General features: G+C 35.0%; 1 protein-coding gene across 5 annotated transcripts; it reads right to left on the reverse strand.

Moving 5' to 3' along the window:
• Positions 1-690: 690 nt before the first annotated feature.
• LOC110638332 (UMP-CMP kinase 3) lies at positions 691-19,564 on the reverse strand. 5 transcript variants are annotated; one of them, XM_058152254.1, is made up of 11 exons: positions 19,415-19,545; positions 19,018-19,243; positions 18,762-18,824; positions 18,278-18,329; positions 11,956-12,073; positions 9,377-9,533; positions 8,832-8,912; positions 8,599-8,706; positions 8,440-8,511; positions 7,404-7,462; positions 691-837 (listed from the first exon to the last, which is right to left on the reverse strand). In XM_058152254.1, exons 3-10 carry the CDS (start codon positions 18,789-18,791, stop codon positions 7,448-7,450), a joined length of 633 nt encoding a protein of 210 aa, XP_058008237.1. In that variant the 5' UTR covers positions 18,792-18,824; positions 19,018-19,243; positions 19,415-19,545; the 3' UTR covers positions 691-837; positions 7,404-7,447. The 5 variants fall into 5 exon arrangements, with proteins under 5 accessions (XP_058008237.1, XP_058008238.1, XP_058008235.1 ...); XM_058152255.1 differs by lacking the exon at positions 11,956-12,073 and having other exon boundaries at positions 19,415-19,546; XM_058152252.1 differs by lacking the exons at positions 691-837; positions 7,404-7,462 and having other exon boundaries at positions 8,208-8,511; positions 19,415-19,547.
• Between the last annotated feature and the right edge of the window lie 1,624 nt (positions 19,565-21,188).

Below are 21,188 nucleotides of genomic sequence, written 5' to 3' on the forward strand. Positions count from 1 at the left end.
CGACCACTTGCTATCGTGAAGATCCCTGCCAAAGGCGGGCCTAGTCCAAGTACTGCTCTGCTACAGTGCTACTACTATCGCTGCTGCTCCAACCAATTGATCTATGGGCTTACAGTAACAGTCGATTTATTTCTCTTGTTCTGCTGCGGTCACATTTACTAAGCTATCGGAAATCTGTGACATCATTGAATAGTCCTTTTTAAGTTTTGAGAAGAAAGAATCCTCTCTTTCTGGCAGCCTTGCTGTTGTCATACTCGGCAATTCAGGATGTGTTCGCAGATTCTAATAATTTCATAATTGAGGGACTAAATCATTAAATTTTTAAAATATACGAATTAAATTATAATATTGATCAAATCTCATTAAATAAATAATAAATTTATCTTAATTAAATGAAAAGTATATTTATCTTTTTATTTAAACCAATGATAATACTATATGATATGATCAAAAATATAAATGAAGGATTAAATTATTCAATTTCTAAAATATAAAGACCAAGTTGTAATATGCCATTAATGAACCATCATATTACTTTTTCATCCTTCCCAAATCATCTCCAACAAAACCCCTTGCACTAAAATGCCGAGGGCCATGGCATTTTATAATTGAACATGGTGGTATATTTCTTTTTTTTTTTTCCTTAGATCCACAAACGGAGAAGAAAAGAAAGAATCATTGCTCAAAAAGGAAATAGAAGATCGTTGCCATATCATTATTATGTATCTCGTTATTGGAACATAAAGTAGCAAGAATAAAGAGGTATATACCTCTCATAATATCAACTATCACCAGCTATGATAAGCATGATGGCAAGCAATCAACAAAATCCATCATCTGCAAAGGACATAACTGCTATTAGACATTATTCAACCCAAGCATGCCAGTAAGTGAAAAGATATAAGAAACATAATTCCCCTCTGCCAAATCTCAACATTTTGATAACATCCAATAAGATGAACTGGGTTTGTTTTGCAAGATAAATTAACAAGCACATTTCATTAAAAGAATGAAACATCGTCCATTTCATTTGCGCCCCCTTGGCAACAATTCTACTCACATAAAAGTTGATTATAATGAACTTTTTAAGATTGATCATATTTAACAGTTGAATCTATTTTCTGTCCCATTGAAGTATCCAATCCAAAGAAAATCCAAGTGAAGGAAAAGAAATTCTAAAATTTAAGGAACTCAAAGTTTAAATTTTCAAAGAAAGAAAAACAGGTTTGCTATTTTCATGAAGTCAAATTATATTGGAGTTTATGGTTAATATTTATAGCATTTTATTAGCATTTAGTCTCTTTTATGTTTGTTTTTAAGCCTTTTTAATAATATTTTAGAAAACTTGTTAATTCAATCCAATTCTTTGATTTTATATTTTATCAAGTGTTTTTGTGCAGTTTTAGAGCCTAGAACAAGTTTGGAAGAAATCAGGAGGTTAAAAAGTGAAGAATGGAAGGTCTGAATAATTATATGGGCCATAGAACCTACCCCGTATAACCTCATGGACCCCGTGCAATCTTCTAGACAGAATAAAACTTGAAAAATAAAGCTACAAAGCATTACACGGGGTACCTAGTAACACTACACGGCCCATATAATGTTCCCAGACAGCAATTCTAACTCAATTTTCTTCCTTCTAACTCTATTTGGATGGACATCTAAGGCTATTAGAACTCTAAAATAAGAATTTTTACATCAATTATAAATATAATAAGTCAGAATTTGAGAGAAAAGAATTAATTTACATTTAAGAGTTCACAGTAACTTCAATAGAGGCGAAAGAAAAACAGATCTACAAGATTATTAGAAGGAATTTTCAGCTCAAGTTTCAAAAGTCCAAAGCTGCTATTCTCCATCTAGGTTCTATCATTTTATTTTCTTCTCATGTCTTTTCTTTATTTTATAAACTTGTTATGAAAAGTTAATCACTATATTTTTTCTCTGTATATTCTGTATTCTGTATTCCTATTTAGGATTTCTTATTTAGGATTTTTTCCTAATTAGTAGAACACAATTATAGGAATCAATTGTATATATATACCCATGTACAGATTTATTGAAATTAAGGAGAATCATTTCTTTCTACATGATATCAGAGCAGGTCATCAATCTAGGGTGACCATTTGTTCTCACCACCCAGCTCAGGAGAGACCTTGGCCGCCGACCGGCCGTTTCGACCCCGATCAACATCGCCGGCGTCGCCTCAACCCCCTCATTCCACCACTGTGTGTTGTTGCCTGATCCAGTACACCATTAAAGGACTTTGAGGTTTGGCTCTTAGATCCTATTTCGGTATTTGCTTGATTTGTGATTTTGGGTTATTTTGCTGCTATAAGCACTTTGGATTAGCGTTTTGGTTAGTTTTCTTTGTCTCAACAAATGGCAAACAATAAAAATGTTATTTCTGATGTGATTCCGGTGATGACTAAGATCACGGAACACAAACTAAATGGTTCGAATTACCTAGAGTGGAATAAGACTGTTAGGGTCTATTTGCGTAGCATTGATAAGGATGATCACCTTACTAAAGATCCACCCACTGATGATACACGACAAACTTGGCTAAGGGAGGATGCTCGATTGTTTTTGCAGCTTCGGAACTCGATTCACAGTGAGGTAATTAGTTTAATTAATCACTGTGAATTTGTTAAGGAATTGATGGATTACTTAGATTTTCTGTATTCTGGTAAAGGGAATATCTCCCGTATTTATGATGTTTGTAAGGCATTCTACCATGCTGAGAAAGAGGATAAGTCTCTTACGGCTTATTTTTATGGATTTTAAACGAGTATATGAGGAACTTAATGTATTGTTGCCTTTTAGTCCTGATGTGAAAGTTCAAAGACCTAACGGAGCAATCGTGTTATGAGTTTTCTTGCAGGCCTTCCTTCAGAGTATGAGACTGCTAAATCTCAGATTCTCTTCAATTCTGAGATTTCCTCTTTGCATGAAACGTTCACACGGGTCCTTCGTACAAAGAGTACCCAATCTTCACAGCCTGCCAGTAGTGCTCTTATTAGCCGTAATCCAAATGGACAACAGGATAATAGAAGAGGAAGTAGAGGAGGAATTACAGGCAACAGAAGTAATCAGCGTAATGGAGAGGAGTCATTTGTTATTATTGCCATGAGCCTGGCCATACAAAATATAATTGTCCGTAACTTCAGAGGAAAAATCAGCGATCACAGATAGCAAATATGGCAGCAGAGAATTCTACAGTATCTTTCTCTGAGAAAACTATTTTGGTATCTACAGAGGATTTTGTACAATTTTTCCAGTATCAGGCATCTCTAAAGCCTACCAGTTCTCCCGTCACTGCGATCGCTGAGTCAGGTAAATCCACTACATACCTTGTGTCTTCCTCATCCAAATGGGTTATTGATTCTGGTGCGACAGATCATATGACAGGTAATTCTAGTCTTCTATCTGCTTTTCAGTCTAATCTCACTTTCTCTACTGTTACTTTAGCTGATGGTTCTACTTCTTGTGTCATGGGTTCTGGAACTGTGAACCCGACTTCATCAATTTCTTTGTCTTCTGTTTTGTGTCTACCAAAATTCTCTTTTAATCTATTTTCTGTTAGTAAACTTACTCGTACCTTAAATTGTTCTGTTTCCTTTTTTCCTTACCAGTGTTTGTTTCAGGATCTTACGACGAAGCAGATTATTGTTAGAGGATGTTAGTTAGGTGGTCTCTACATTCTTGAAAATCATGTACCGCGGTCGCTTGTTTGCTCCAGTACCTTAACACCTCTTGAAGCTCATTGTAGATTGGGTCATCCTTCTTTATCTACCATGAAGAAGCTGTGTCCTCAATTTCAGTCTTTATCAGTACTAGAATGTAAGTCGTGTCAGTTTACAAAACATCATCGTTTGCCTTCTATGTCTAGAGTCAATAAACGGGCTTCATCCCCTTTTGAGTTAGTTCATTATGATGTTTGGGGTCCTTGTTCTGTTACTTCTAAAATTGAATTTCGTTATTTTGTTACTTTTGTTGATGATTACTCTCGTGTTACCTGGTTATATTTAATGAATAATCGTTCTGAGTTGTTTTCTATCTTTTGTGCCTTTTGTAATGAAATCAAAAACTCAATTTAATATTTCTGTGCGCATATTAAGAAGTGACAATGCCAAAGAATACTTTTCAGCACAATTTCAGTCTTATATGACACAAAATGACATTCTTCATCAGTCTTCTTGTGAGGATACCCCATCTCAAAATGGTGTGGCCAAAAGAAAAAATCGACATCTTCTTGAAGTAACTCGTGCTTTTCTTTTTCAGATGAAAGTTTCCAAACACTTTTGGGCAGATGCAGTTTCTACGGCATATTTTTTTATCAATCGTATGCCGTCTTCTGTCCTTAATGGGGATATTCCTTATACTGTTTTGTTTCCTAAAAAAATCTTTGTTCCCTATTGAACCTCTTATCTTTGGTTGTACCTGTTTTGTGCGTGATGTTCATCCACAAGTTACTAAATTGGATCCAAAATCTCTCAAATGTGTCTTCCTTGGGTACTCCCGGCTCCAAAAAGGGTACCGTTGTTTCTCTTATATTCTTAATTGTTATCTTGTTTCTGCAAATGTCACATTTTTTGAGTCCACTCCATTTTTTTCTCAATCATCTGTGCATGAGAGTCAGGGGGAGGAGGATTATCTCTTAATATATACTGTCCAACCAATGTCTAGTCCTCTCCCACAGCCTGTTCCTTCTGTCTCTAGACCTACTCGACCTCCCGTTATTCATGTTTATTCCAGGAGATTGGAGATTCCTGACTCAGATCCTCCGCCAGCTACTTCGTTGGGAGATCCTGTACCTCATACTGATTATGATTCTGATCTAGACTTACCCATTGCTCTTCGTAAGGTAAACGTTCATGTACTTACCCTATCTCTTCTTTTGTTTCTTATAATCAATTGTTTTCTTGTTCTCGGTGTTTTGTTACTTCTTTAGACTCTGTTCCTATCCCTAATACTGTTGGTGAGGCATTGTCTCATCCTGGCTGGTGTGATGCTATGAAAGAGGAAATGGAGGCTTTAGATGCTAATGGTACATGGGAACTGTTGCCTTTGCCCACTAGTAAGAAAGCTATTGGTTGCAAATGGGTATTTACAGTAAAGGTAAATCCTGATAGTTCTGTGGCTAGGTTAAAAGCACGCCTTGTAGCAAAAGGATATGCTCAGACATATGGGGTTGATTACTCTGACACTTTTTCTCCTGTAGCTAAACTTACTACTATTCGCTTGTTTATCTCTTTAGCAGCTACATATGATTGGCCCCTGCATCAATTGGATATCAAGAATGCTTTTCTTCATGGTGATCTTCAGGAGGAGGTGTATACGGAGCAACCACCTGGGTTTGTTGCTCAGGGGGAGTTGGGTAAAGTTTGTAGGTTTTGGAACTCTCTTTATGGCTTGAAACAAAGTCCTAGGGCATAGTTTGGGAGATTCAGTGAAGCAGTACAGGAATTTGGTATGCAAGAGAGTAAATGTGATCACTCAGTATTTTATAGGCAATCTGAGGCTGGTCTAATTCTCCTGGTAGTCTGTGTGGATGACATTGTCATCACTGGGAGTGACTCTGCAGGTATTTTATCTCTTAAAATCTTCCTCCAAATCCAGTTTCAGACCAAAGACTTGGGATTGTTAAAGTATTTCTTGGGTATCGAAGTTATGAGAAGTAAGAAGGGTATTTTCTTGTCTCAAAGAAAATATATCCTCGATCTATTGACAAAGACAGGAAAATTAGGTGCTAAGCCTCATAGTACACCAATGACTCCAACTTTACAACTGTTAGCAAGGGATAGTGAGTTGTTTGAAGATCCAGAGAGATACAGGAGATTGGTAGGAAAATTGAACTACCTTACAGTCACTCGTCCTGACATTGCTTATGTCGTTAGTGTGGTAAGTCAGTTTATGTCTTCCCCAACTGTTGCTCATTGGGAAGCCTTGGAACAAATCTTGTGTTATCTGAAGGGCGCTCCAGGAAGAGGTTTGCTATATGGTAATCATGGGCATTTGAATGTTGAATATTTTTCAGATGCCGACTGGGCTGGATCTAAGGTTGACAGAAGGTTAACTACTGGATATTGCGTTTTTGTTGTAGGAAATTTGATGTCTTGGAGAAGCAAGAAGCAGAGTGTAGTTTCTCGATCTAGTACTGAATCCGAATACAGAGCCATGACACAATCAGTATGTGAGGTAATGTGGATACTTCAATTACTAGATGAGACAGGTTTTAAGACCTCCCTGCCTGCGAAATTGTGGTGTGATAATCAAGCTGCTCTCCATATTGCTTCTAATCTGGTGTTTCATGAGCGGACCAAATATATTGAGATTGATTGTCACTTTATTCGTGAAAAGATTCAACAACAGATCATCTCAACAGGACACATCAAAACTGGAGAGCAGTTAGGAGATATTTTCACAAAAGCTCTGAATGGAGCTAGGATTGACTACATTTGTAACAAGTTGGGCATGATTAACATCTATGCTCCAACTTGAGGGAGAGTGTTATGGAAAGTCAATTACTATATTATTTCTCTGTATATTCTGTATTCTGTATTCCTATTTAGGATTTCTTCCTAATTAGTAGAACACAATTATAGGAATCAATTGTATATATATACCCATGTACAGATTAATTGAAATTAAGGAGAATCATCTCTTTCTACAAAACTTAATTGTAAAACTCACCATATGTAAGTAGTTTCCTTATTCTAAAGTTAGGGATATAGCACTTCAGTTCAATTATAGATTTGATTTTATTTTATTTAACATATTTGGTATCTTATTTTTTGATTCAATCCCTTATGTTCTTTGATACCCACTTAGTATTGATCCTAGACATTGATTGAAAAACTGAAAGATGAAGATTAATATTGGGATAATAGGATTTTGAACTTAAGGTTCTTGATCTGGAGATAGGCTGAAATTTTATGTGCATCTAATAATTAACCAAGAAATATAATGAGTTTTAATTAATTTAATCACCACGAAAGTAGAATTTGGCTTCAATTAAAATACAACTTGAGTGCCTTAGAGGATTTAAGAAAATTTGTGATTAATTTCCTTCAAAATAATAAACTCTCATTCATTGAATGAATTAGATTAGGTCTATAATTGATTAAAGTGTAAACCCTTAACTCTCGAATATTTTTATTAATTAATATTCAAATTTAGTTAATTGTTTTATATTTTATTTCATTTAATTTAGATTTAATTATTATTTCTTTACAACTTGATTGTCTAGATAATTAAAATCACTATAGTTTGATACTTAAGACGGTCCTCGTGAGAACGATATCTTACTCGCTACTTTATGATTTGTTAACGATCCGTGCACTTGCGGAATTTTGCATAACATATTTTAGACAAATATGAAGGCCTGGCGACAGTTTTACCTTGATACATATTTGATTCAATATCTCTGGCACAGTTGGAACACCTAGACAGCAGCAGCCTGCAACCACAAATGAATGACAGGCAATTTACAGATGAGCTGATTCAGAGTAGAAATTTTAATTGGCTGCTTTTCCAGGTGCACTTCACAATTAATATAAGAAATAGAAGACTTGAAAAGGTAATTTAAACAAGAATGTTGTAATCATGCGTGATTCTGAAATTTCTCTTGGTGTTTTTAAAACTCCCAAATTGGACAGCATTTGCCTAACACAACCCAGTTTATCGTGCAAATTTTGCAGCCTAAACTGTTGAATAATATAGAAGAAACTTCCAAGACTTTTTATTTTTTCCACACTCCAATCGATTCCCAATGCCTAATAATTTTTCAGCAAACTCCCCAGGAGATATACAGTTCTGGTAGAAGTTTCCTGAATTCACTTTCCATGATGTTCAGTAAAAGATTTACCAAGTGATGCAGTAATGTGACAGTGAAGTGTCAGTTATTCTGGCCGTTACACAATGTTATTAGTCACAGTGGAGAAGGCCCTGACGCATCTGAAATGGTCCTAGAATCAAGCATATTTACATAATATAGCTCTTTTTAGTACCCAAACTTGCACCACATTATTCTTTACATCTGTGGCTACACATACACACAATAGAGAAGTCTGCTTTCTTGTAACAACTACTGCATTCAGCACCATGGAAATCAAGCTTAGCACTTAGTGAACCCGATTGTACCAATAAAACTTCTTGAAACTTTTAAAGAAAAGAAACAAGTCATTTTTGACATGAAGGCAGCATAAAAAACTCATAGTAATCATTTACTAGCATAACCAAATTCACAAAAGCAAAAGGAAAATTGGTCAAGCTAGTCAGTTATGAGGTGCCTCATTCAAGTCCAATAGATTAATGACTCCATCTAATTCATATTTCCCTTATTATATTTACAAAATAATGATGAATTCCTTTTCCAGATTTTGCTTTCCACTCATCATGGAAAGCCTACAAGATAGAACATCTATGTCTCTTTACCTTCTCATATTTTTGGGTAAAAATTGCTTTAACAGCCTCAAAAACCTCTTCAACTGATTTAGCAGCATCAATCTATGGTTTGGAGCAAAAAATCAATGGTTAAAATAAAATGAGAAAAATATTGAAAAAATGCACAAAAATGCACAAAAAATGCATTACCTTCCGAACCTTTCCCTTGGAGTCATAGTACTCAACCACCGGAATACTAGACTCTAAAAAAACTTTGAACCGCTTCCTTATTGTCTCAATGTTATCATCTACTCTTCCCTTCTCATTATGAAAAAGAAACATCAAGATTTAAAATAAGAGAAATGAGCCAAGTAAAATGTTACAAGTTTGCACAACAGCATACACAATTACACACACAAAAAACACAAGAGCTGCATAACAACCTGATTCCTATTCAAAAGGCGTCTCTCCATCTCTTCTTCAGAACAATCAAAGAATAAGACAAATTCTGGCTCAATTTTGGTCTGCATAACAACCAGATTTTTAGCAGTCAACAAATTATCGAGAATGTATATTAGATAATAAATTTGTTTTCTTTTTTTAATGAAATAAAAAAAATTCACTGAAGGGCAAAAGCTAAAAATTATTCACAAGATAGGGAATCTACAAAATCCAAAAGAAATGAACACCAAAAAAATCATTTTTCCTGTGCCAAAAATAGGAGCTGGAATTCAACAAAACCTGCTACTACCAAACAATCCCCAACCAGTAAATACACAACCTCCCATATTTGCAAACTACAAAGTAAAAGCAAGCGTATAATGGATTCAGTCACACTGTTTGCAAGAAAATTTCATCTAAATATACTATGCTAGAAAGAGCTACTCCAGACAAGAGAAAAGAATACAATCCGTCTAGTCCCAAATAGAGCTGGACCCCAAGGGCAATAAAACCAATATTGAAACAGAGAGTTTTGTAGAAAGCTTACAATAGATTCAAATGCTGCACGGTTTTCCTCATTACGAGGAAAACCATCAATCAGAAATTTGTCATTGCCACTTTCCTGCATTGCTTTTTGAAGAAGCTTAATTGTTACCTCTGATGGCACAATCTTCCCCTCCTTAATCATTTCCTGAATCATGGTTCTGTAACCCACAATGAACAAAGTGTTTATTATTATCGATAAGATGCAAAATGAGTTATATCATAGAAAGTTCCATAATCTAAACTAAGAAATAAAATGCAGAATGTTGCATGCAAAACAGCTGTAAAGATAGGCACCAGGATCATGTAATGAATTAAATTCTTGACAGATCCAAGGAGTCATATTCCAAAAATTAACCTCAGTAGAAAAACCAAATAACTACTCTAACATCTAACCAACGGAACACATAGAAAAGGAATTACTTATAAAACTAGCATCTATTACTTTTCCCAAAATCCTCGTGGTTATTGAATCTTAAAGAATCACACTTTCTCAACTCAACTCAACTCAACTAAGCCTTTATCCCAAAAATTTGGGGTCGGCTATATGGATTCGCTTTCTCCACTCTGAATGATTTTGGGTTAAATCCTCAGAAATGTGTAATGCTTCTACGTCATATTGTACTACTCTCCTATAACTCAATTTAGGTCTACCCATTTTTTTCTTTCTATCCTCTAACCTAATGTGCTCTACTTGTCTAACTGGAGCCTCCGTATGTCTACGCTTCACATGACCAAACCACCTCAATTCCCTTCTCTCAACTTATCTTCAATTGGCACCACTCCTACCTTTTCTCTAATACTCTCATTACAGACTTTATCTAGTCTAGTATGGCCACTCATCCACCTTAACATTCTCATCTCTGCAACTCTTATCTTAGATGCATACGACTCTTTCAGTGCCCAACACTCACTACCATATAACATAGCCGGTTGTATGGTTGTACGGTTGTACGGTAAAATTTTCCTTTCAATTTATTAGGAATCTTACGATCACATAAAACTCCCGTGGCACGTCTCCACTTCAACCATCCGGCTTTAATCCTATGACTAACATCCTCCTCACATCCCCCATCTACTTGAAGGACTGAGCCTAGATATTTAAAGTGATTACTTTGGAGCAGTATCACTCCATTCAAACTAACTCCTTTCCTATCACCAGTTTGGCCTTCACTGAACTTGCAATGCATGTATTCTGTCTTCGTTCTACTTAACTTAAAACCCTTTGACTCTAGAGTACTTCTCCAAAGTTCTAGCTTTCGATTGACTCCTTCTTGTGTCTCATCTATCAGAACAATATCATCCGCAAACATCATGCACCAAGGAATACTCTCTTGTATATGTTTCGTTAGTTCATCTAAAACTAATGTAAAAAGGTAAGGGCTTATGGCTGATCCTTGGTGTAATCCAATTAAGATCGGAAAATCTCTTGTGCCCCCTCCCACTGTGCGCACAATAGTAGTTGCTCCTTCATACATATCTTTCAATACTTATATGCACCTAGTAGATACCTTCTTTTGTTCTAGCACATTCCATAAGACCTCTCTTGGAACACTATCATAATCCTTCTCCAAATTAATAAAAACCATATGTAGATCTTTCTTCACATCTCTATATTTCTCCATCAAGCTTCTAATGAGAAAGATCGCTTCCATAGTTAAACGACCGTGCATGAAACCAAATTGATTGAGAGAGATAGAAGTATCATGACGTAGTCGATGCTCCACAACTCTCTCCCACAACTTCATAGTATGGCTCATGAGTTTAATTCCCCTATAGTTTGAGCAACTTTGTATGTCTCCCTTATTTTTAAAAATAGGTACTAAAATACTCTTCCTCCATTCATCAGGCATTTTCTTTCAGTTTAGAATCTTATTAAATAATTTAGTTAACCATGCCACTCCCATATCTCCCAAATACTTCCACACTTCAATTGGTATTCCATCGGGTCCACAAGCTTTACCCACTTCCATTCTCTTAAGTGCTTCCTTTACTTCTAAAGATCTAATCCTTCTGGTATAATTCACATTCTAAAGAATCACACTTTCATAAGAAAAAAAAAGTTTCCAAGCTATCTAAGTAGAGAATTTTGCTCGTACAAATACATCATGGAAATGAGTCATATACTAAAAATTTCCATTCATTAAATACTCAAAATTGCGAGAAGACATGGATGTCTCCAGCATGAAACTAAACAGATGGTCTGGACTCACAGCACCAACTTTCGAAAGAGTCATGGCTGAAACCATTGGGTTCAGTATCCAAATATTCAGTTGTATAAAATATTCATCCAAAAGATAAAAGAAATAAAAGACAGAAAAACAAACCACTAACTGTTGAGAACAGGGATAAAAGGAATCATCAATTAAAACTGAGGTTAATTCCTTTGCCATGCTGGAGATATCCAAGACCTTTATCAGGAACATCAACACATAAGAGCAAAGTGCACAGCAATATTAGGCATAATTATATGGCATTCAAAGAATTTAGATGTCAAGTCAAGCTCCTGGAGACTCAAAAAAAAATCTAATGAAAGTCACTTAATTGGAAATGTGTGCATGTACTCATGCATATATGCCATACCCATTTTCGGAGCCAGATTTGATTTCTGCTCGAAGAAGATCTCCAGCACTGAGATGAGTATAACCAAAGTGCTGTACAATATTTGCACATTGGGTACCCTTTCCGCTTCCTGGGCCACCTGATCAATCATGATGAAAATATAAACTACATCGCAAAAATATTCTGTCACGTACAGAAGAAGGAAGTATAAGAATAAGTGAAATGATTAATTAGTTGTGATGGTAGTTGAAACTGTTTTAGCTTTCTGTTAGAGGTTGTTGGAGAAATTGTAGTAAAAGTTAGGCAGTTGTTTTTGGAGGGAAAGTGGCAATAAATAGGGCAGTGAGATATTGTAAAGATTCATTCAAACTCTCAATGAAATATTATCTTCTTCCTTACAATTCTCTTTTCTCTCTCTCTCTCTCTCTCTCTCTCTCTCTCTCTCTCTCTCTCTCTCTCTATCTTCTGATTTTCTGTTCTTTTAATTTCAACTCTGAAATAACTGTTGTTAGGGTTTCTACCTAACATTTGTATCGAGCTGAAAACTGGGTAGATTCATCTGCAATCTGGTTCCTTGGTGTCGCAAATCATGACTAAATCAGCAGTGGTGGGTCAAGATGCTGTTAAGATGGCACAAATGGAAGAAAGGTTGGATCTGTTGCAAGGGGAATCTCGGGAGACCAGGAAGGAAATGGAAATTCTGAAGCAAAACTTCAAGAAGTTACAAGAAGGAATCAAGAAAGATGCTACAGAGAATAAAATTGCAATTGAGGCTCATTGTGGGAAGATTGGAAACCCTAATGCTAGGGTTTTGGGGAAAAGGGAAGGAAATCATCAACTCGATGAAAGGAATTCTAATGGAGTGATAGGTAAGAATTCTTTAACAACTCCAAAGGAAACTCTAAATCTTCATTCTAGAGATCGGTAGTTCTGATTTTTTTAGTGAATCGATTAAATTCGAAAAGATTTTGCCTAAGATTGAATTAGTAACTTTTGATGGGAGTGAGCCAAGGGCTTGGGTTAGGAAGTGTTTCAAGTACTTTGAAGTTTTTAGGGTTCCTAAAGATAAGATGGTGGGAATAGCAAGCTTGTATATGGTAGGAAGAGCTGACTCTTGGTTTCAAAATTGGAATAAGTCTAAAATTAGTGGATCTTGGGAAGAATTTGAGATAGCAGTATGCAATAGATTTGGAGAACAAGGTTTTGAGGATGTAGTTGAGGAGTTTATGAGACTAAGGCAAGAGGGTAGTGTTGGGGAATATCAAGATAGGTTTGAGGATCTTAGGGTAAGAATGGAGAGGTTTATGCCTGATTTAGGGGAAGCTTATTTTTTGTCTGGATTCATTGGAGGATTGAGGGATGAAATTAGGCCAATGGTGAGAATGGTTAGGCCTACAACCCTAGCTCATGCTTTTGAAGCAGCTAGACTACAAGAGCAGTGGATGCTATGTAATAGTAAAGCCATTTCTCTACCAAGATCTGGGTATAATAGTGCTTATAAGCCTAATTTTGTATCTTCTTCTTCAAACCAATCCTATAAAATTTCTCAACCACTTTCTTATCCACCAAAACCTCCAAATGATAACAACCACAGCCAAAAACCTTCTACAACCATTGCTAAGTCCTCTTTTGCTACTAGTAGTAATTCACTACCTCAACCCTTGTTTAAACCAGGTTTGCTTCCAACTCCAAGACAAGTAGACGGTCCAAACCTCACGGATGTGGGGAAAAGTTCTTCCTGGTCACAGTGTAAATCTAAGATCTATGGCCATTCGGTTGGAGGAACAAGGAGTGGAAAAATTGGAGGAAGAGTATCAAGAAATGGTAGAAGGTGAAGAAATTGGGGAAGGACAACCAGAAATGACTCTATCAGTTCATGCTATGGAAGGCAGTCAAGGTGTAGACACAATTAAGGTGGTGGGGAGACATAAGGATAGACAATTAGTTATATTGGTGGATAGTGGGAGCACTAACAGTTTCTTGGATGCAAAAGTGGCCAAAGATTTAAAACTTCCAGTGGTGCAAGCACCTGTGTCAATGGTTATTGTAGCTGATGGAAGGAAATTACTAAGTTCTACAATGTGTCCTTCATTTCAATGGCACACTCAGAACCAATGTTTCTCTTTTCCTATGAGACTTTTGGAGTTGGGTGGATTTGATGTTATATTGGGAGTAGATTGGATGAGAAGTGTGAGTCCAATTTTATTTGATTTCAAGGGATTGCAAATCTCATTTCAAAAGGGGGATACTTTAGTTACTTTGCAAGGGATTAAAGAGGGGATGGAACCTGGTAGCCTTCAAGAATGTAATTCCTTGCAGCAGTTGTTGCATAGGAAGGGAAATGATTTCCAGTCTCCATTATTCTGTGTTAATTTGATATAGCGGTGTTGGAATTCATTTTGTTGTCGCTACTACTCATTTGCACTAACAGAGGTAATATTCACCCGATATTGAGAAAGTTATTCATAAATACCCTCAAGTTTTCTTGAACCTACTTCCTTACCCCTTTAGAAGTCATAACCACAATATTCCATTACAACCTGATACTAAACCTATAAATGTGAGACCTTATAGGTATCCCCATTATCGTAAAAATGAGATTGAAAAGTTGGTGATGAAATGTTGAATTCCAAAGTTATTCAAATTTAGCACTAGTCCATTTTCTTCCCTGTTTTATTGGTTAAGAAGAAGGATGGCACTTGGAGATTTTATGCGTTGATTACGAGAAAGTTGAATGACCACACCATTAAGAATAAATTTCCTATTCCTATCATAGATGATCTATTGGATGAATTACATGGAGCAAAAATGTTTTCTAAGATGGATTTAAGGGCTGGATATCACCAAATTCGAATGGATCCTCCTGATATTCCCAAGACTGCATTTAAAACCCACCATGGACATTTTGAGTTCACAGTCATGCCTTTTGGGTTGACCAATGCCCCTGTCACCTTTCAAGCCCTCATGAACCAAATTTTCCAACCATTTTTAAGGAAGTTTGTTCTTGTTTTTTTTGATGACATACTCATTTACAGCCCTGATTTAGAATCCCATTTACAGCATTTAGAATCTATTTTTAAGGTGTTGGAAGAGCGTGACTTTTGCTAAAATGTCTAAGTGCTCTTTTGGTCAGTGCATTGATTATTTAAGGCATATTATTTCGAAAAAGGAGTATCTACAGATCCGGACAAAATTGAGGCTATGGTAGCTTGGCCTTATCCAACTTCTCACAAGGAATTGAGGAGTTTCTTGGGATTGACAGTGGTATTACAGAAGTTTGTTAGAAATTATGGGGTGATTAGTAAGCCTCTTATAGATTTATTAAAGAGGGACAACTTCCAATGGACTGAAGTTACTAGACAAGCATTTGACTCGTTAAAAGTAGCTATGTCTTCTGCTCCTGTTCTGGCATTACCAAATTTTACTCACCATTTATCATTGAAACGATGCTAGCACTATGGTATGGGAGCTGTATTACAAAGAAAATGGACACCCTATTGCCTATATTTCTAAGGCTTTTGGGGTTAGGAATCAAAGCCTTTCAGATATCGACAAAGAGTTGGCAATCACTTTTGCTATCACTAAATGGAGGCATTACCTTGAGCAAGGTCCCTTCTTCATTAAAACTGATCATGAAAGTATCAAGCACCTTTTAGAGCAAAGACTTCACACTAACCTACAACAGAAAGGTATTTCTAAACTCTTGGGTTTAGATTATAAAATTTTGTATAAAAGAGGGATAGAGAATAGAGTGGCTGATGCTTTATCTAGAAGGCCACATTCTGCTGTGACTCAATTATCTGTTGCTCATTCTGAAATCATTCCTACTTGGATGGCTAATGTCCTTAATAGCTATGTTAATGATTCTAAGGCTGCGGATTTAATTACTCAACTTTCTTTGGATAGCAAGGCTCATTTGAAGTTTCATTTGAAGCAAGGGCTGTTGTATTACAACAATAGATTGTATGTGGGTTGTCATGGTAATTTGAGGAAGCAATTAATAGCATTGTATCATGACAGTGCTATGGGAGGGCACTCCGGCATTCACAATTCTTATAGTAGGCTGCAGAGACATTTTTATTGGCCTGGCATGTATACTGAAGTCTTGCAATGGGTGCAACAATGTGCAGAATGTGCTTATTGTAAGGGAATGACTTAGCTACCCACAGGTTATTCTGACCTTTACCAATACCTTCTCAAGCATGGCAGACATCACTATGGATTTTATTGAGCGACTTCCTAAGTCTGGAGGTAAGGATACTGTCCTAGTGGTGGTTGATAGGTATACAAAATATGGCCATTTCATTGGATTGGCTCATCCCTTTACTGCATCTTCTGTAGAAAGGGTCTTTATAGAACACATTTATAAGCTTCATGGTGCCCCTGTCACAATTGTTTCAGATCGAGATAAAGTATTTACAAGTGTGTTTTGGAAAGAATTTTTCAAGCGGTGGCACTACTCTTTCTTATAGTAGTGCTTACCACCCTCAAAGTGATGGCCAAGCAGGCGTTTGAATCGGTGTTTGAAACCTATTTGAGATGCATGACTCATCAAGATCCCAAAGCCCGGTTTCATGGTTGTCACTTGCAGTGGTGGTACAATTCCTCATACCATTCTGCTATAAAAATGACTCCATTTGAAGCCTTATATGGTTATTACCCTCCATCATTACCTGCTATTCCTTCTTTTGCATCACCAGTTCAGGCTGTTGACCAATTTTTTCAGGAGAGGCAGCAGTTGAATGATGTTCTCAAGAGTAATTTGGAGCAAGCTAGGAACAGGATGAAACAGCAAGCTGATAAGGGTAGAGTTGAGAAAGAATTTGAGGTAGGGGATATGGTATATCTAAAGCTTCAACCTTATAGACAAACATCTGTTGCCTTAAGAAGGAATTTAAAGCTAGCTGCTAGGTATTATGGACCATTTCAAATTCTGCAGAAGGTTGGCAACGTAGCATATAAGTTACAGCTTCCTCCTAGTGCTGCTATTCACCCTGTCTTTCATGTCTCGCTTCTCAAGAGAAAACTTGGAGACAATGTTGTGCCACAATTACAGTTACCCGAAATGTTGGAGAATGAAATAATAGTGGCCCCTGAGAAAATCTTGCAAACTAGAACCATTACAAGGAATGGTCAGGCTGTAATTCAAGGACTGGTCAAATGGTTTAATCTTCCATTAGAAGATGCTACTTGGGAGGATCAGTCATTCATCCAAGCCCAATTTCCCACTTTCATACATTCTTGGGGACAAGAATGTTCTCGAGATGGGGGTATTGTCACGTACAGAAGAAGGAAGTATAAGAATAAGTGAAATGATTAATTAGTTGTGATGGTAGTTGAAACTGTTTTAGCTTTCTGTTAGAGGTTGTTGGAGAAATTGTAGCAAAAGTTAGGCAGTTGTTTTTGGAGGGAAAGTGGCAATAAATAGGGCTGTGAGATATTGTAAAGATTCATTCAAACTCTCAATGAAATATTATCTTCTTCCTTACAATTCTCTTCTCTCTCTCTCTCTCTCTCTCTCTCTCTCTCTCTCTCTATCTTCTGATTTTCTGTTCTTTTAATTTCAACTCTGAAATAACTGTTGTTAGGGTTTCTACCTAACATATTCTAAGAACAAATAAAATGCAAGAATTGACAATTACTCTAATTATCAATCATACTACACATGGAAGAAAATAATGCAAAAATTCAAATAAAACTGCCAAAGACAATTACTAACCCCTATACCATAATATCATCTGGGCATGGAAACAATATCTGCATGTGTATACCATTATAAATGATTAGCCTTTTTAACATATGTTGTGAAGAAATCCTACGATGTATGTGATTTAATACCTCTTCGCTAAATATCATATATGGAGCTGCCATAACATATGTAATTTATCTTCTAAGGTAACAAGATGAAACAAATATTTGATGGAATCTCAAAAGTTAATATTAAATAACATTGCATGAACCTGCACCGTTTTTTGATATCACACCCCACTCCAGTAACAGAATGAAAGAAGAGAAAATTGATGTAGATTCACCATTAACTCTTTTTTTTTTTAATAAAAAATGTACAGAGATCAAAAGTTGACGTCAAATTTGGTAGCATGATCTACATAGATAGAACAGTAAATCCAATAGTCAGTTTGTGAAAATATTAATTATGAGGCTATGTAACAAATTGTGTAACTTATCCATGTCTAAGTTGTCCCCGCCCGTATATATGTGTTACGAACATACAATACAGTAAATCCAACTTCACATTTGCAAACAATTGAGGAATCTAAAGGTAAAAATATACCAAGACTTCCAATTCTGAACTAAATGCTTCAAAAAAAAAAAAAATACCAACCCAAAACAAAAACAACTATAGGCTTCTTCTCAGCTACATTTCCATTTTCCTCCTGCAATCATTAATATAACACAATATTTTACTGGTCGCAAAGAAATTTAGTGAACTTAATAAACAAAGGATGACAATCCAGTTAATACTGTCCTCTGTTACTGCTTTAGCAGAAAAGATAAATTATTGAATGATTTAATTAAAAAAAAAATTCTTGTGATTTCTTTTGTTCATGATTTGATTGACTTCTAATCCTCTTCCACCTTTTTATCCTTGTATTCTCTTAAGTACTTAGCCAAACCCAAATTTTTATTTTTTGGATAAAGGCTTAGTTGAGTTAAGTATTCTCTTAAGTACTTGTGAGCAACAGAAAATTTGATTTAAAATGTTAGATGAACACATGATTTCTTTTTATATTTACTTAATCACCTCCCTCTGGAAATTAAAATTTTTAATGTTCCACGAAAATTGATAGGTTCTACTGGAAAGTTACCTTTATCGCAGCATCAACAGACGTTCCCATAGGTTTGGATTAGCTTGCGTTTTCAAATATTATCTGAAGAAACAACAGCATAGTACGTCAGAATATAAAAAGCGGCAAGGATTGAACATCAAATACAAAGTTACCACTTAATTTCATAAGCGGAGGACAACATATTTTCAAAATGAACTAAGGAGCACGTAGCAATTTACAGAAAAAAAAAAAGAAAAGAAAGATCTACATGATTTGCGTGTTTGATCCTATCAACCTTTAGATACGTCAATACGAAGCGCAGATTTGGAGTCAGTCATAGTGAAAAACGACACGATTTGAATAAAAAGAACTTCCCATTGATTCTCAGCAGATCCAATTCTGCTACAGCTTATCAGTCCTGAGAGAAAATAAACCTACTTTGGACCAATAGAGCTGTGTTCTGTTTTTGTAAAGGCTAAGTTGAAATGAAACTAATACAACTGATTAGCTGAGATCATAATCTGAAGGGAAAAAAAATGTATGTGAAAGGATAAGAGATCATAATTAGTGGATCAGATAAGCGCAGATTTGGAGATTAACAAGAAAGAGTTGAATCTAAGCAAAAGAGAAGAGAAGATAAGAGATCAAACAAGTAAGGAGATAGGTGGAGAGGAAAAGATCCAGAAACATACCTTTCGCGGGAGTGCAAGGAAATAAGATCCGAGCGTTGAGACAGAAATGAGAAATGTGCTGTGCTGTGGGCCGCTGCCTCAAATATTAGCCGTTACGTTATTGAATCAAGGAACGCCTCTCCACACCATTTCAGCGGTTTGGTAGGAAGGGGCAAAACTGTAAGTTCAGTAAGTCTTGATGCCATTTTGCGTTATTCCAACGGCCAAAGCCCATGTATAGAGTGGATCTTAAGCTAGATGCGCTTCTTTGTTCTCTGCCCAGTATATCGGCATATTCGTTCGTATTTCCCTTTTACAACAAAATACACGTAGCTTCAAATATTTTTTTATTTTTATAATGTATGATTACTTGATTTTTATTATATTGTAAAATTATTTTATTAAAAAATAAAATTAATTAAAATAAAATTATAATTCATTTTTTAAAATTTTTGTAAATATATATTTTGTATAAAATAATTAATTATAACAAATTATTAATTTAACAAAAAAAAGGAAAAAAATTTTCACGTAAAAAATTTAATACAGAAATTATATGTAGCAAAGTTTATTAAAAATTATAGCAATGGGTTTAAAGTTTATTAAATATTATCTATTAAATTTTTTTAAAAATATTATATTTTTTTTAATAAGAAAACTTTATTTTTTACCAAGTTAATAAATTTTTCATAGTTTGCTACTTTATAAAAAAAAATATTTTATAAAAATCTAATAAAATGAGTTGTAAATTTATGTTGGATTATTCTATTTTTTTTAATAATATAATTTTACTATATGTAAAACTAAGTAACAATAGAAGGTTTTTTTTTTTTGAGACAAATAAAAATTATTATGCTTTTTTAGATAATCTATATGCGTGACACAAACATAAATTGTTGTTTTCTGAGAGAAATCTCTCTCTAGATTTTTAGAGAGAGAATTTTCTCTACGTGTCTTTGTTAAAAACTCTCGGTCTAGCCGAGTTTGGGTGTCTTGCATAAGCTTCCCCTGCCTTCGGGAAAGGGGAAGGTTTTCTCCTCTAGTTTGGATGCAAGTCTCATTCTCCCCAAGTCCAATTTGGGTATATATACTTTTTTGGTGTGGTTGTGGATTGTTGATCTTGAGTTTCATATGAGAAGAAGATTTTCTTTGAAGATTAAGTTGTTGTCTGGTAGGAGCCAACTGCTTAGTTAGGTGCAGATCAGACTAAGTTGTTGGGCTTCTCTTCGTGTGCGACACTAGGTAAATCCTAGGGTCTTTGAGCAACAGCAAATTATAATTATAATTATAGTTATAATATTTTATTATAAGTTATTGGTGATCGACCTATGAAGCCAAATTATAATATTTACATATAATATTTCCATCAAATTATAAAATAACAGTAAATCAATAAGTATAATATAAATTAAAATTAATATAATTTAAGCAAAAAGTATAAAATTACATAAATTTTTGCTTTAAAGTAATTTTTTATTATATTTTCATTCAATTCTTTAGAGTTTAAATTTTATTGCATAATATACCATTTTTATTAGTTTAAATTTTGATTCATAATAATATGTATTAAAAGTAAATTTAATTTTAATATAGTAGATGTTATTTTTTATAAAAAATTTTTAGATTATAATTAAAATTTTTTTAAATTAAAAATAAAATAGCTAATATAATTTTAAATTTAATGAATTTAATTATTAACATTCACTTTTAAATATTATTTCGGTCCATACTTTTCATTATCATCATAAATCTTACAAAATATTTTATTCAAATTGCACCACTGATAGTTTAAATT

The sequence above is a fragment of the Hevea brasiliensis genome, chromosome 9 (assembly GCF_030052815.1).
Source record: "Hevea brasiliensis isolate MT/VB/25A 57/8 chromosome 9, ASM3005281v1, whole genome shotgun sequence".
In the NCBI taxonomy this organism is placed as follows: Eukaryota; Viridiplantae; Streptophyta; class Magnoliopsida; order Malpighiales; family Euphorbiaceae; genus Hevea; species Hevea brasiliensis.

Bases quoted from the DNA above. Each gene is read 5' to 3' on its own strand.
- LOC110638332 (XM_058152251.1), bottom strand. From the start codon at position 18,791: ATGGGAACGTCTGTTGATGCTGCGATAAAG. The intron at 9,534-11,955 runs GTATGGCATATA...TGTGGGTTACAG, and splicing joins AAATCTGGCTCCGAAAATGG to AACCATGATTCAGGAAATGA. The intron at 8,707-8,831 runs GTTGTTATGCAG...CATAATGAGAAG, and splicing joins GCCTTTTGAATAGGAATCAG to GGAAGAGTAGATGATAACAT.